The sequence below is a fragment of the Hypanus sabinus genome, chromosome 10 (genome assembly GCF_030144855.1).
Source record: "Hypanus sabinus isolate sHypSab1 chromosome 10, sHypSab1.hap1, whole genome shotgun sequence".
NCBI lineage: Eukaryota > Metazoa > Chordata > Chondrichthyes > Myliobatiformes > Dasyatidae > Hypanus > Hypanus sabinus.
This window is the reverse complement of record NC_082715.1, coordinates 33,464,527-33,480,615: the sequence shown is the minus strand read 5'-3', so window position 1 is coordinate 33,480,615 and position 16,089 is coordinate 33,464,527. Positions and strand designations below refer to the sequence as shown.

At 41.7% G+C, this 16,089-nt stretch overlaps 2 protein-coding genes and 1 long non-coding RNA gene across 3 annotated transcripts in view; 2 read left to right on the top strand and 1 right to left on the bottom strand.

Annotated features, from left to right (window-relative positions):
• LOC132400560 (ammonium transporter Rh type A-like) overlaps positions 1–7,433 on the top strand; it is a 31,727-nt gene extending 24,294 nt beyond the window's left edge. The window contains exons 9-10 of the mRNA XM_059981637.1: positions 2,371–2,444; positions 5,051–7,433. Coding sequence (XP_059837620.1) covers positions 2,371–2,444; positions 5,051–5,128 — 152 coding nt within the window. The 3' untranslated portion in view covers positions 5,129–7,433. The remainder of the gene's footprint in view (positions 1–2,370; positions 2,445–5,050) is intronic.
• On the bottom strand, positions 13–14,144 carry LOC132400561 (uncharacterized). The gene is made up of 5 exons (XR_009514292.1): positions 14,093–14,144; positions 11,983–12,118; positions 8,604–8,750; positions 2,815–2,942; positions 13–794 (listed from the first exon to the last, which is right to left on the bottom strand). It is a non-coding gene; the product is annotated as an uncharacterized LOC132400561 (long non-coding RNA).
• A 104-nt stretch (positions 14,145–14,248) lies between these two features.
• The window catches only part of mmut (methylmalonyl CoA mutase), a 28,433-nt gene continuing 26,592 nt past the window's right edge, over positions 14,249–16,089 (top strand). Inside the window, exon 1 of the mRNA XM_059981633.1 lies at positions 14,249–14,699. Coding sequence (XP_059837616.1) covers positions 14,330–14,699 — 370 coding nt within the window. The 5' untranslated portion in view covers positions 14,249–14,329. The remainder of the gene's footprint in view (positions 14,700–16,089) is intronic.

Here is a 16,089-nt window from a genome sequence, read left to right as displayed (position 1 = left end):
CAAAACGCAGCCAATATTATTTTGGGAAGCCGTAAAAACGACTCTCAGTACCAGAAGCTCATAAGAGTCAGTCTATCAATTTTATTATTTGAAGTTTAATCATAACTGGAACTTGATTGTGATATCAGCCTGATACTCATTTGATATGCATTCCATAATATTCACATAATATTTAAAACTGGGTTTCCTACTTAAAGTTGAACAAATTATTGAAACTAACATTAAAGACCAAAAAAAAATCTGCTGATTAAATGGCCAGCTTACAAGTTCATAAACAATGTTGAACATCAATTTGTGACTGAATTGATTACATACTGTGGTAATACAATGCAAACATCATGTGATTTAATTGATTAAATGTGGGCCACACTTTACCTGTAAACTCCAAAGCTTCATCTGTAATATATTTCATTTGAAAGATTTTTTTCCTGCTTTTGATTATCATGTAAATTTAAAAGTGTTCTAAGTGCTTATCTGTTTCAGAAGACAGCAATTCTGGGGGTATGGATTTCCTGCCATCGGCTGCTTAATGACCAGAGCATGTGATACAAATTCATCATGCGTTGGAGAAGAATAAATTATGATTAATTTCATTGCTCCTTTTTACCAGAATATATAGAGTGGTCTGGATTTGATTGACAGGCGTACCTCACCTGTACCTGTTCTTGCTCATATCCCCGATTTCCCAGGCTTATCTGTTTGGTTCAGGCCACTCTTGTCCTTAGAGTTCCAAACCAGATGAGTGGGAATCATCTGTGGCAGGCATCATGCTCTAATCATTAGAATCCAGTCCACTGTGAATAATGTGGTAAATTGGAACAATTAACATAATGCTAACTTCAGGTTGCAAGAGTAACATCTGTTAGTTTAGATTTCTCCTCAGTTTTCAACCTTGTGAATTAATCTGTGCTCTTGAAACAGCTTCAATTTAACAGAGAGATTGATAATCAGTCACCACAGTTATTATTGGAGTCGATAAGAGCTTGTTTCCATTTAAGTTTTTCAAAAAGAACATAGTAGTGTGGCGACCCACTCCCCAGCGCACTCAAACCGGCTCACAAAGCGGAGCACGCCGGCATTGAGGCAGGTCCCAAAGAGGGCACCAAGCCTGCTTCACCAGCAAGGGGAAAAGCCCGCGCGTGGGACGGGACTGTGAATACATGCCCCCTATAGCATTCCCGCCCGGGGAGGGCGGGATCAGGAAGGCTTTAAACCGAGGCCGCGAAGTTTGAATAAACCTCTTTTGTAACTGCAGTGTCGTTATTCCAGCGCTGCGTGTAGCACACATACAATTGGTGACCCCAACGGCCCAAACAATATTTGGACCGGAGATGAACGACTCCACATCTGTTCATGCAGTTTCATTAAAACTGCCAAGCTTCTGGATGCTGCGACCTCACCTATGGTTCCAACAAGCAGAAGCCGAATTCCACATTCGGCAGATAACCTCAGATGCCACACGTTAGTACTACGTGGTGAGTTCCCTCGACCAGGAGACAGTCGCCCAGGTTGAGGAGTTCATCCAATTGCCCCCAACGGACAGCAAATACACATAATTCAAAGCCTTGCTCATAAGGACTTTCGGACTCTCACGGCGCGAGCTAGCTGCCCGCTTACTGCACCTGGATGATTTGGGGGACAGGCCACTGTTGGCTTTAATGAACAAGTTGCTGTCCCTGGCCGGAGGTCACAAGCCCTGCCTCATGTTTGAGCAGGCATTCCTGGAGCAGTTGCCCGAGGACATACGCCTGCTGCTGTCCGACGCAGATTTCAGCGACCCCTAGAAGACGGCGGCCAGGGCGGACGTGCTGTGGAAAGCCAAGAAGGAGAGTGGGGCATTCGTCGCACAGATCACCAGGCCACGCTCCCAGCAGCAAACCAGACCAGGCCCAGCCGCAGAGCCCGCTAACCCCAGATGCAGGGGTGACGAGACCAACGAACAATGGTGCTTCTACCACCAGCGGTGGGGCAGAGAAGCCCGCCGCTGTAGCCCACCCTGCAAGTTCCCGGGAAACGCGAGGGCCAGCTGCCGCTGATGGCTATGGCAGCTGGCCATCGGGATAGCCTACTGTATGTCTGGGACAAGCAGTCGGGACGCCGCTTTTTGGTCGACACCGGATTAAAAACTTGCATTTCTTTTGTACTATTCACTTAAAATTCAAAAAATCATGATGACAGAAAGCCAGTATACAACTGTCAAAATATAACTGTCCAGAGCAATTTGGATGCCATATAAAAGGGTAAGAATGAGATGATTTTATAACAGGATTTTCCCCTCACTGCATAACAAGTAAATATTCTGGTGATAAAGCTAACCATTATTTAAAGATTGATGGACCCTAAACGAACCGATGTACCCTCTTTTCACAGGTCTCATTCTTCGCATTTCAATTTGGGGACAGCCACCAGATCAAAATTGTTTTGAGGATCAACTCTATTGGGAGGTATGAACTTATAATATTTTGCTGTGAATTTTAAAATAGTGGAATATTCTTTTTCATTACAGCTTCAAATTTTTCAACAACTAATACCATGTGATTAGAAAATTCCGAAGATTTATAACTGATGAATAAAAACATATTCTCATCACAATGGAGGCTCACCATGATTCTATGACCTCTGGTGACTCACTAACCAGTGGAAACAGCCTCGCATTGTCTATCCTCCCAAGCCTCTCTGAATCTTGTTTGTTTCTATGAGGTCATATCACAAGCAAATGTCTCCTGTATAATCCCTCCTGAGAGGACAAGCTGCTCATCACAAGAATAAATCAAATAAATTTGCTTTACATTGCCAAAGCAAATAAATTCTTACCTTGTTTCAAAGATCAAAGCTATACGGCTTTTCCAAAGCTCAATACAATCTCAATAAGTCTCTTGCAACACAAGGCCAGCAGATCACTTGCTTTCTTGTATGTTTGTTTGTGTGGTAATATTTTGTGTCTGAAGTATAATAACAATTAGATTCCACTAAGAATAAATACATACTAATTTTCCACCATTTAGAAAATATTCTATTTTGTATTCTTCCCATCAAACTGAACTAATTCACATTTTCTATATTACTCTGCATCTGGCATCATTAGTCCGTCCTTCTGCAAGTTCTTTACATCCAGCATATAACTCGCTCTCCAGCTAGATTTGAATCGTTTGTACCTGGACATATGACACTTTATTGAATTTTTTAAAGAGGTTACTAGGAAAGTTGACGAGGGTAAAGGATGTTGTCTATATGGACTTCAGTAAGGCCTTTGACAAGGTTCCACACGGAAGGTTAGTTAGCAATGTTCAATCATTAGGTATTAATATTGAAGTAGGAAAATGGATTCAACAGTGGCTGAATGGGAGATGCCAGAGTAATGGTGGATAACTGTTCGTCAGGTTGGAGGCCGGTGACTAGTGGTGTGCCTCAGGGATCTGTACTGGGTCCAATGTTGTTTGTCATATACATTAATGATCTGGATGATGGGGTGGTAAATTGGATTAGTAAGTATGCAGATAATACTAAGATAGGTGGCGTTGTGGATAATGAAGTAGGTTATCAAAGCTTACAGATAGAATTAGGCTAGTTAGAAGAGTGGGCTGAAAGATGGCAGATGGAGTTTAATGCTGGTAAGTGTGAGGTGCTACATTTTGGTAGGACTAATCAAAATAGGACATACATGGTAAATGGTAGGGCATTGAGGAATGCAGTAGAACAGAGTGATCTAGGAATAATGGTGCATAGTTCCCTGAAGGTGGAATCTCATGTGGATAGGGTGTTGAAGAAAGCTTTTGGTATGCTGGCCTTTATAAATCAGAGCATTGAGTATAGTAGTTGGGATGTAATGTTAAAATTGTGCAAGGCATTGGTGAGGCCAAATTTGGAGTATCGTGTACAGTTCTGGTCACCAAGTTATAGGAAAGATGTCAACAAAATAGAGAGAGTACAGAAGAGATTTACTATAATGTTACCTGGGTTTCAGCACCTAAGTTACAGAAAAAGGTTGAACAAATTAGGTCTTTATTCTTTGAAGGGTAAAAGGTTGAGGGGGGGTTTGGTAGAAGTATTTAAATTATGAGGGGGATAGATTGAGTTGATGTGGATACGCTATTTCCATTGAGAGTAGGGGAGATTCAAACAAGAGGACATGAGTTGAGAGTTAGGGAGCAAAAGTTTAGGGGTAAAAACAAGGGGAAACTTCTTTAGTCACAGAGCGTGGAACTAGCTTCCAGTAGAAGTGTAGAGGCAGGTTCAATATTGTCATTTAAAAAAAAAATTGGATAGGTATATGGACAGGAAAGGGTTGGGGGGTAATGGGCTGAGTGCAGGTCAGTGGGACTAGATGAGAGTAAGCGTTCGGCACAGACTAGAAGGGCCGAGATGGCCTGATTCTGTGCTGTTATTGTTATATGGTTATATCATTTCATTTCAGTCTTTAATAGAGATAAATAGCTGAAGCCTCTATTCATCTACAAAGCTCTCTGTCCATGAATCTGAAAATGACATACGGGTGTCCCCCACTTTACGCCACTTTGCTTTTACAAAAGACCTACATTAGTAACCTGTTTTCGCACTACAAAGAGGATTTTCGTTTTTACAAAAAATTTTCCCGTATAAATTAATGGTTCTTCACGTTACACCATTTCGGATAAAGAATGGTTTCATAGTAACACTTTAACTTTGTAAAGAGGGGGACACCTGTATTTGTTATTCCTTCTCTGATTCTTGTCCTTTCATTAGTTCTCTGTCCATGCTGATGTAATTCATTATCCCTTATTTTGTGCTATAACCTCTAGAGTGCGGCTGCATCTAAGGAGAGATTATAATGTATCCAACGATTTTCTATCATCTGCTCTGCATGTTGACTCCACCAAATCATATTAACAGTTCCAATGTGCTCTGCTACTTTAAACTTTGTACTCCCACTTCATATTACTTCCCCAATAACTAATCATAGGTTAACTGGAACGTTGTGCCCTGATTTCTTGGGGCTTCAACTAGCACCACAGACGCTTCAAAGGACAAACGTGATTCAACTTTCTTATTTTTTCCTTCTGTTTATTCTTAGGTGCCAGAAGGTGAAAATGACCACAATGAACTGCTTTCATCAGAACGTGGAAAACATAAAACTAATGCAGAAGCATGATCAAACATGAATTTGCAGGAACATTGTGAGCAATGCTCAATATTGAAATCAACATATCTAATCTGAATTTGTAGATGAATAACACAAAATACAAATTGCTTCAGAATTTTAAATTACAATCTTTTCTGCATTTAAAAAATGTTTTTATTATTTTTATTCATCAGTTGGCAGCCTCTTATAACTTTCTTTGGCCTCGTCTTTCTTAAACTGCTAGGGGATCATTTGTTTTGCTTATACATTCAGAATTCTCCTTGCTGGGTTGGAGTTGCAATGATACAAGTCTGTAATGATTGCGGCTTCAAGCACCACGATGTCTTAAGAATATAATCGTGGACAAGAGTCAAATACTAAGGGGGTATTGAGTTGTTGTAGGCATTGTCCAACTGTCAGGAGGAAATAAAAATCTCTAAATTACATTGTAAGGGAATACTCCTAGTTTTGAGACCAAATTTATATTGCAATTGATACCATTAACAGAGAGCCAATGGTTACTCACCTCATGAATGTTTGAGAAACTAGCTTAACATAAATTGACAGCCTTACACAATAAATAGTGAGCACAAAATATCAATTGTATCTCAAATATTTGAGATGTTTGAGCATATGAAAGGCAGCATATGAATTCCGAATGTTCTCATATTACATATTTCACATTAGAAATACTAAAATTAATTAGTGAGGAGATCAGAAACCTCATGGGTTCTGATTCCGGATCAGTGTTCAAAGATCATTCTGTTAAGATAGAAATGGATGTGCTTATATTTCCTTCACAGTAAACCTATTTGCCTAAACTTACTCACTAGATTCACATATAAAGAATGACCTCTTTAACATGTTTTTGAAGCTCTAATGGTATCTAAAAACTTCCCTTCATGAATCAGTAATTTCAAAATAAAGCTATATATTAACAATGTATGTGCAAGGCAGGGAATCTAAAATACCTATTTGGTGAGAAAAGTCAAATCAAACATTTTCCCCATGAGGATTAAGATTCAAGCATGCATGTTGCAAGAAAATTGTTCCTCTTGTGTTAAATTCTTATCTTCCAATTTTCTTTACTTAGTTGTCAGCTGCCGGTTTTCTTTTGCTTGTGCTTTTCATGTCTTTAGTGCATTTGTAATTCTCGCTATTAGAGTGTTGAAGGCAAATGTGCAGTTTCCTCAAGAATGGTAATAGCTGAAAGAGCAGGGATGCATAGGATCATCAAGAGGACAAGGATTTTTAAGGTAGTGTAGACAGACAGACATACTTTATTGATCCCGAGGGAAATTGGGTTTTGTTACAGCTGCACCAATGGCTGAATGGCAGTAATGACGCATGAATGCAAAGCGGGGAAGTGGAGGCATTGCTAAATTTTAACTACATGGAGTAGCAAAGGTCATTGTGTTAACAGAAACATTTTTTACAAAGTTAAACTTAGAAGAGTAAAATACATTTATAGCATATTCAACATAGTAAATTTTCCCTTGATAGTTCAAAAGTGTGTAAGTACCAAAAATTGAAACCTAGCCTGAAGGAAATATCAGATGGTTAGAGGTAGACCTTTGTTAAAAAGCTAGAGGAGGTAGACTTTGAGAACTATCTTCAAAAGGAGAATAAATGTAAAGAGAGAGTAGCTTGGGGAAGGCATTCCAGAATTTAGTACCCGGATGTTCTTTAAACTATCCATCAATAGGAATGTGTTCTCTGAGGATTTAAAGCCAGAAATTTACAGAGAAAGGGTTGGGGCAAGATTATGAAGGGACATGAATGGATGTATGATAATTGTACATTACAAGACTATCACTGGACATAATCTTTTACTTTTTGCTAAAAAAGATCTTTCTATTGTAACTGTATTTTGCACATTATGCAGTCTCATTTCTTTCATGTAATACAAAACATTGCAAATCAACTTTTTTGTCAATGTTCAGACATGAAGACTTAGAAGCTACAAAATATTATTCTTTATAGTGGAACATATTGTATGATATTATCTTCATGATTAATAACTAAAATTCAGATATTAATGCTACAAATGGAGATTTAAATACAGAAAATGATTTTGTGTAAAGTTTTATAAGACTTTTACACTATGAAATCTGTATTTAATATTCTTTCCTATTAAAAATACAGATTTTAACTGATGCAGAAATTATAAAGATCTTCACATCAAATTGTTATATAAACTTATAAATGTTTAACATTGAGCCCATGATAACCAGTTTACATTTTTAGAAAGATGTACGCTGAATGAATTCCATAACTTGAGAAAATACTTTAATATAATCTGTACTTACTGTATGTTTAATAAAAGTTTGCAAAAAATCTAATAAGTGTAACAATGAGTTATAGTTATGTATTGTCTTTCACTAGATGAGATTCTACTTGCTTATTCAAAGTTGAAAGTAAATATATTATGATAGTATATATATATATAAAACACCATTTTCTTCCTTGAGATTCATTTTTGCAGGCATTCACAGTAGAACAAAGTAAACTGAACTAATGAAGAACTACACACAAAGACTGACATGCAATGCACAATAGAAGACAAACCATGTGAATATAAAAAGAAATAAATAATACTGAGAATGGTCAGCTCTTTGGTTTTGCTGAGGTTGAATGAGAAGTTGCTATGATACCATTCAGCAAGATTTTCAGCCTTTCTTCTATATGCTGATTCGTCACCATCTTTGATTTAGCCAAAAACAGTGGCGGCGTCAGCAACCTGTGATAGCCTTCTGCAGGTTATATTTGGAAACTGCTCTTGGTCTCTGGATTGCCAGACCTAAATGTTGCAGGTTCAGCTTTCAGTAGATAATGAACCCTGAGCAAAACCTTGGAGCTGGAGTCCCCAAGGCAGTCCTACACTGAGTTCAACCCTGACTGGCAACACCTGTGATGCCACTGGTGCCAAACTATATGGGTTCTGCTGTTCCTTTGGATTGATGCTCCAGTCATGGGGAGCCTGCTGCATGGGCGACAGCTTTCTCTCTGCCCTGGCTTGTATACTGGCTCAAGTATTGACTCACCTTGCAGAATCAACAGTAGTCAGGAAATGACACTCCTGCTTCGCCTCATGGTGTTGACACGGCATGGGAAGCGGCAGTTATTGGTTTTAAGCCACTGTGCTTGATTGACATGGAGCATGGTGCCAGGGGTTGCTTCCAAAGGTGGGAGAGATTCTTGGATCTTAAAGGACAGCTACAGCCTGCCTTAAGCAGGGCAGCCCCCAGTCAAAAGGTGCTGCCTTGCCATGGTCTGCTTTCCTCAGTGCATCGGGATTAGGAACGTGGGAAACATAACCATTAAAAATTCAATGGACCATAGGACACAGTGAGAACCCCAGAGCCAGGGGAGGGGGGGCTTTACGGTTCTAACATTTAACTGTCATTCATTCTTCTTTGGGGAACTCCTCTGTTTTTGTGGATGGTTGCGGAGAAAAAGAATTTCAGGATGTATATTGTATACATTTCTCTGACATTAAACGTACCTTTGAAACCTTTGAATCAAGAGAGTGAAAGGGTGCACAGGAACCAGGGAGTGAAAGGGAGCATGGGAATCATCTCTGGCTGTGTCATATGCTGAACCATTGGGATTTCCAGATAACCAAAGGTGGAGTTTACCTTTCCCCTTCATCCTATCAGATTCAGAATCAGAAACAGAGTTAATTTACAATAAGGTGTGTGTGTGTGTGTGTGTGTGTGTGTGTGTGTGTGTGTGTGTGTGTGTGTGTGTGTGTGTGTGTGTGTGTGTGTGTGTGTGTGTGTGTGTGTGTGTGTGTGTGTGTGTGTGTGTGAAAAACCTGCTCCTAAAATGTGGAGTGTGTGTCTCCTGTATCTCCTCCCTGATGGTGGTAGTAGTAAGAGTAATAAGAAGAAGGCATGTCCTGTGTAGTAAAGTCCTTAATGCTTGATGCTGTCTTTTTGAGGCATCACCTTTTGAAGATGTCCTTGATGCTAGTGAGGCTAGTGCCCACAATGGAACTAGCTGAGTTTACAAACCTCTGCTGCTTCTTATAATCTTGTAATACAATAAGTTAGAATGTTCTCCACAATACATCTGTAGAAATTTGCTAGTACTCATAACAAATCTTCTCAAACTCCTACTGAAATATTTTCACTGGTGTGCCTTCTTTGTAATTGCATCAATATGTTGGGCCCAATATTGATCTTCAGAAATGTGACTTCCAATCCACATTGACTGTGGTCCCCAATGAGGAATCAGAGATCCAGCTCCAGAGATAGGCACGGAGGCCCAGGTTTTGAAGCTTATTAATTAGTATTAAGGGGATAATGGTGTTGAATGTTGAGCTGACGTAAGTATTGCTGTTGTCCAGGTAGTCCAAGGCTGAGTGTGGAGTCAGTGAGATTGCATCCACTGTAGACCTATTCTGGCATTAGGCAAATTGTACCAGGTCTAAGTCCTTGCATGGGCAAGAAATAATTCAAGCCATGATCAAAATCCCAAAGCACATCATTACAGTAGATTTGAGTGCATTGGGTGATAGTCGTAGAGGCAGCTCACCCTGCCTTTAGACCCCATTGATGCCCTTTTGAGGCAAATGAGAACCTCTGACTGCAGCAGTGAGATTGAAGATGTCCTTGAACACTCCAGCTAGTCAGTTGGCACATATTTTCAGTGCCCTACCAGGTACACCATCAGGGCCTTTTGCAGCAGAGATTCACACAAGTAGTGTTTTATTCTTCCTTTCAAAACATGCATAAGAGGCAGTGAGCTCATTTGTGAGTGAAGCAAAACAACCATTTAGGATGTTAGGTTTCACCTTGTAGGAAGACTTCAAAGAGGACCACAATCTTTTTGTGGTTTGGAGGCTTGTGTGCCTCAATGTTATGGAGAGCTATGTTGGCTGAAGACAATGCTTAATGCTTTGGCTGTCAGTAGGGTCACCCATGGCAAACAGTTCAAAAGACTGAGGACAGACTAAGGTCCTTCAGATTCAATGGTTCAGTTCAGGGCTAACAACCCTGACTGATAAAACAAAATTGTTACAGAAACAGCAATGAAGAACTCTTCTATGTCTGAGAGTGATGGTATTCATGAGTCTCCATCTGGAACTTGTGTGACCAACAGTAGTGTAAACCAAGAGGAAGCAACTGACATGATGAAGGAAGCACCGAACACCAGCAGAAATAGAGGACCTTCATTGCTGCCCTTAATGCCAGTGGTGTAACGAGCAATAACTGTTATGAACCCTGCGGTCCTGTGCAGCGAGCCGTACAGCATTGGGGTCTAAGGTTTTCAGAGCACCGGTTTTTGTTAATTGTTGTCTTAACTAGAGTTGTTAAGCCCTTGTGCTTACAGTTTAATCTTGTCAAATTTATTTTGACTGGCACAGGTTTTGTGCATATTGTGATTATTTAAAGCAGACTCCTGATTAACACTTATCATGGGGTCCTTGTTTTGAGAATGAATTATCTTGCGGTGTAGTTCAGTCAAACCACCAATATTCCATTTCAAACCTTCACCACCGAAAATTTCCCACAGTAATTTAGAGAAAAATTCAGTTAAATCACCGGACTCAACTTTTTCGGGAATTCCGATGATGCGCAAATTCTGTCTGCGAGAACGATTTTCAAGATCAGTAATTTTAAACTTGTACTGATCTAAAGTTTTAGCAGTCGACTCTATCTTCTTCTCTAACACTTCAATTGTACGTGCTTTTTCACAAATTGATTGTTCAAGAGTCGTGATCTTATTTCCAAGCTGCTGAACCACTACCGCCTGCGACTGAAACTTAGTTTCAAGCGATTTAACAACTCCTTCAAGATCGGATATTTTCGAAGTAATCCTCCTTTCCAAATTTAACAGTTTACTGTCCAATTTACCTTCTAGTCTGCCTTCCAGACCCGCAAATTTAGCATCCAGTTTATTGTCCAATTTACCTTCCATACCCGCAAATTTAACATCCAGTTTAATGTCCAAAAGACCAGAAATTGCGTCGATGGATACAGGATCCTTAGCCGATTTCTTACTTGTAGCCATTTTAAGTTTGACAAGATTAGATCAACTATTATTTTAGGAAAAAAGGGTCAATCAAAGGTAGCAACTCATATGATTAAGTTCGAAAAGATCTAATTAAAGGGTGATTATAGTTAAAAAAATAAAGAGCGCCTAAAAGGCAGATGCTTACGTCGCCATCTTGAAACTCCACCCCCACCAATATTCCATTGGTACTCATATGTATAAACTCGACTCCTTCTCTACATGCCAGTCTGTCGTTCTTCTGCACCTGGGTTCAGTCGTTGCCAGCACACACTATGAAAGTATAACCCCATGATCAATAGACCTAGCAGAGGTTCAACAGCAGCTTGGACATCGATTGGCTGGAGACAATGGTGTCTTCCATTCTCAATGCATTTCCCAAGTCCATATTCTGAGTGTACATTTAGAGATACTCCAGCTGACATTCAAAGTTTCGTCCTAGGTTCTCTAGGTCAACAAGGTTTGCTGTGTCTCCCATGTTATTCAATGTTTCTGATGATATGCCATGCTCCTGAGTATACCAGACCAGTCTAAAGAGTATCAGGCCTGTCTCGAGTTTACCAGCCCTGTCTCAGTAGCATCAGGTCTGGCTTGAGCTTATTAACTTTGCCTTCATTTCCTTGGGGCTCCCCAGACCATTTGGTGCAGGCCTTAGGGATGGTGGTAGTGTCATGAGACCTGCATGCCTGTGCAGCAAGCCTTAGAGCATTGAGCTTGGCGTTTCTAGAGCACCTGTATTTGTTCATTGTTGTCTTAACAGTTGTTAAGCCCTCTGGCTTTCTATTTAATCTGTCAAGTTTATTTTGACTGGTAAGGTTTTTCTGCGTGCTGTGATTATTTAAAGCAGACTCCTGGTTAACACTTACCATGAGATCCTTGTTTTGAGAATGATACGTCCCATGGGTTCGCTCGGTTGATATTCTGAGCTCTCAACCGGTATAAACTCTTGTTTGCTTCTCAACGTGGGAGTCTGTCATTCTCCGCACCTGGGTTCAGTTACTGCTGGAACAGATCATAATAATAAGTAAGTTTTAGGAAGTAATAGCTGTCATTACTTTACTCTTTGGAGAGAAGGAGGATGAGAGGAGACATGATAGAGGTGTACAAGATCTTAAGAGGAACAGATAGAGTGGACAGCCAGCACCTCTTCCCCAGGGCACCACTGCTCAGTACAAGCGGACATGGCTTTAAGGTAAGGGCAGGGATGTTCAAGGGGGATATTAGAGGAAGGTTTTTTACTCAGAGAGTGGTTGGTGCGTGGAATGCACTGCCTGTGTCAGTGGTGGAGGCAGATACACTAGTGAAATCTAAGAGACTACTAGACAGGTATATGGAGAAATTTAAGGTGGGGGTTATATGGGAGGCAGGGTTTAAGGGCTGGCACAACATTGTGGGCCGAAGGGCCTGCAATGTGCTGTACTATTCTATGTTCTATAACTCTTGTGCATCTGATTCCATCTTTAACTTTACATAGAATCTCTTTTTGCTCTTAAGGTAAGCATCCATAGATTGTACCTGGCTTTTTTGTAGAATTCTGGATTACCAGTTTTGAATGTCACAGTCTTGAGTGCTCAGCAGATTATGAACCTTCTGATTCGCCCATAACTTCTTGCTTGGATATGTCCAGAATGTTCTCGAAGGCACATGCTGACCCTCACAGTTCTTTGAAGTCAGTGACAACTGTGGCATATTCATTCAGATCTGACAATGAATCCCCAGTCCACCGACTCAAAGCAGACCTGTGAGGGCTCCTCCACTCATCTTGACCTCACCACTGGCGCTGCCATCCCCTGCTGACTCCGCAATTTAAAACCACTGTACATCAATATAGAAAGTGCTGTACTCAGTGGATCAGACAGCATTCATGGAGAGAAATGGACAGGGTGAAGGGTTGTGCAGCCCAGCTAAAAGAGATCTTAACGGCTGTGTTTTGTAACTCCAAAAATAAAACTAGTTGAAAAAAAAAGAACACAGAGTTGGGAGACGCATGTGCTTGGTTTTGCTTTTATTTTTACTGAGGTATGATGTGGTAGCATGAGGACGTATGCTATCCACAAACTTCTCCATATAACCCATAATGAATAAGGAATGCTTAATCAAACAACATAATTACAATATTACTGAAATATTAAACATACAACATTAGCAGACCTCTTTAAGATCTCTTTGCAACAGCCCACTGTCCCTGCAGGCTTCAAGGCAACCACCATCAGGTCAGAACTGATGCTCTTGAGACAGGGCTGGTAAACTCAAGGCAGACCTGACGCTGTTAAGAAAGTGCTGGTAAATTCAGGAACATTGCATATGACTTGGGACCATTGACTGGGTAACAGGCTCTTCCCTCAGGCTATGACCCTACCACCACCGAGGTCTCATCACTAGGACAGTGAGCTGTTTACTGTTTGCTGTACTCATTACTGTTTACCTACGCTGAACACTTCAAGTGCACTTGAATTATATTAACTTATTCCAGGTAATATTTTGTTTATGTGATGCGCGTTATATATGTCTTGTGGGTGTACCATGGTCTGGAGGAATGTTGTTTCATTTGGTGGTATATATGTACAGGTAGATGACAGTAAACTTGAACTTGCCAGTTGATGTTTCAGTTCAAGACTTCATCGTTCACTGAGTCCTGATGAAAGGTCGACTGTCCATTTCTCTCCATAAATGCTGCCTGACCTGCTGAGTTCCTCCGGCATTTTGTGTGCGGCTCCAGATCTCCAGCGACCCTGTCTTTCTTGTGTATTAAAACTAACTTGTTTCTCACTCTTCCAGTTTTGATGGATGTTCTTCCACCGGAAAAGTTTCCTTTTTCACATGCTGCCTGGTCTGTCGAGTGATTCTAGCAGTTTATGTTTTGACGACAAAAAAAAGTGCGCGAGTCTGAAGGCAACACTGAAGATCAATTGTCGCGTTTGCAAATAGCCTAAGAATGGTGTAGAGTTTGTCTGCATTAAGCAATGGCTTACTTACAATATAGGAGGCAATGTAAGCAAACGGCTGTCTCTGGTTTCCAAGATCAAAGACACCTTGACATCCTAAGAGCCCGCCCAAACTTAGCGTTCATTGGCTATTGACAAGAACCATTGCGATCACGAGCCAAAGGCAGAGGCTCGGATTGGTCCGTGCCGCTGTCAGTAGAGGCCTGGGGCTACCGGAGATCCATCTGGCCGCTCCGTGGAGCTCAGGCTCCAGCTCGCTGCCGGAGACATGTTGCGGGCGCAGCCACGGCTCCTCCGTAACTGCCTGAGGCTGCGACCCAAGGCCGGGGCTCCCACCGCGGGAGCGCTGCGTCGGGGCCGCCACTCCCTGCACCCGGAGTGGGTCGCTTTAGCCGAGAAGCAACTGAAGGGGAAGAAAGCCGAAGATCTGATATGGAATACGCCGGAAGGCATCGCTATCAAGCCACTTTATTCCAAGCGGGACACTGCGGAGCTGCCCGAGGAATTGCCCGGCGTGTGGCCTTACACCCGGGGTCCGTATCCGACCATGTACACCTACAGGCCCTGGACCATCCGGCAGTACGCTGGCTTCAGCACGGTTGAGGAGAGCAACAGGTTTTACCGCAACAACATTAAAGGTCAGCTCGGGCCGCAGACCGTGGGTAGAGGTACCGCCCGCCCGTGAACAGCCGGGGTGGCAGGACGGTCTCCGGGAGTCGAGCAAGGCTGGGGATCCGAGGCCGTAAGACCTTCCCCTCCTGCCGGTGCCCGGGCTAGAGCTGGGGCGAAAGAAGTCGCGATCTCTCCCCCCGCCCCAGTGCCCAGCTTGGGAGAGGGATTGGTGACACTGCCGGCCGGTACCTAGCCAGGAGCCTGGGGGTTGGTGAAGCCACTCTCTTCCCCCACCGGTGCCTAGCCGAGAGCCCAGGGCTGGTGAGACCACTCCATCTCCCGCTGGTGCCGGGCAATATTTCTATGTAGTATTTTTATGATCAACAATGTCTTCACTATATGGTTAGTGCTGTCAAAACCATAGTTCACAGCCTCTTTCAGTTATTGTGCAACATGAATAATTTCTCCCATGCCTACCCCATTCCCTTTTCTACTTAAATACAAATAGAATTCAACAATCTGGAGAAAGTCCTCATTGCATTTTTGACTTTCCTGGAGTCTTAACGTCATTTTGTGATTGACCACAGAGTGGGGATTTACTGTATGGTACAATAACCGTCAAAGATCTGCATAAGAGCATATTATTAACATTTCCCCAAATTGAAAATACCTTCTGTTCTAATTTTAAAGATGTAGACGAGGAGTTTCATCAGAAAAACGTCCTTGCATAGCATCTGGTTTTAAATAATTAAGAATTTTGACCATATGTTCTTAAATTGATCTTAAGTGGCTTTGCCCAGTTTCTGTTCCTTTCACCAGCCTTTTAAGATGTAAAAGGCTGTATTTTGACCTTGTTGCTACAGAGCATATATATTTCATTCATTTTTTTTCTCAATTGAGCTGAAGGAATTGAAGAGATCAAGAAACAAGGAGTGCAATTTATGTATTTTCTGCCTGCCTGTAGGTTCCTGTCACAGTCGGGGAGGGGGGGGGGTGTATTGGGGATAAGCTCCAACTATCTATTAAATGCTCCAATAACATGTGTCTCAAATAGCCCCTGATAATCAAGTCCAGCTCCTAGCTTTCACGTGTGGCTTAACTATTTCTACTGGCAGGAGAAAGGGCAGCGGTGGGTTACTGGTGCCTTAAAATCAGTTGCTTCATACAGATGGGGCTTATCAGCTGTGGTTGGCAGCTCCTATAGGGGAAGGAAAACCCGGATCTCAGACATCCACTGCTTTGTGCCTATACCCATTGATAGCGAAGGCCTCAGGAGTTAAACCCTAAGGAAAAATCTGGACGAGAAGCCCCTCTGGCATTCCAATGTTGAGTTCAACACTGACTGGCAACTCCTGCAATGCCACTGGTGCCAAACTCTGCCCAAGTATTATCTCCAAGAACCTGTGAACCTTCTTC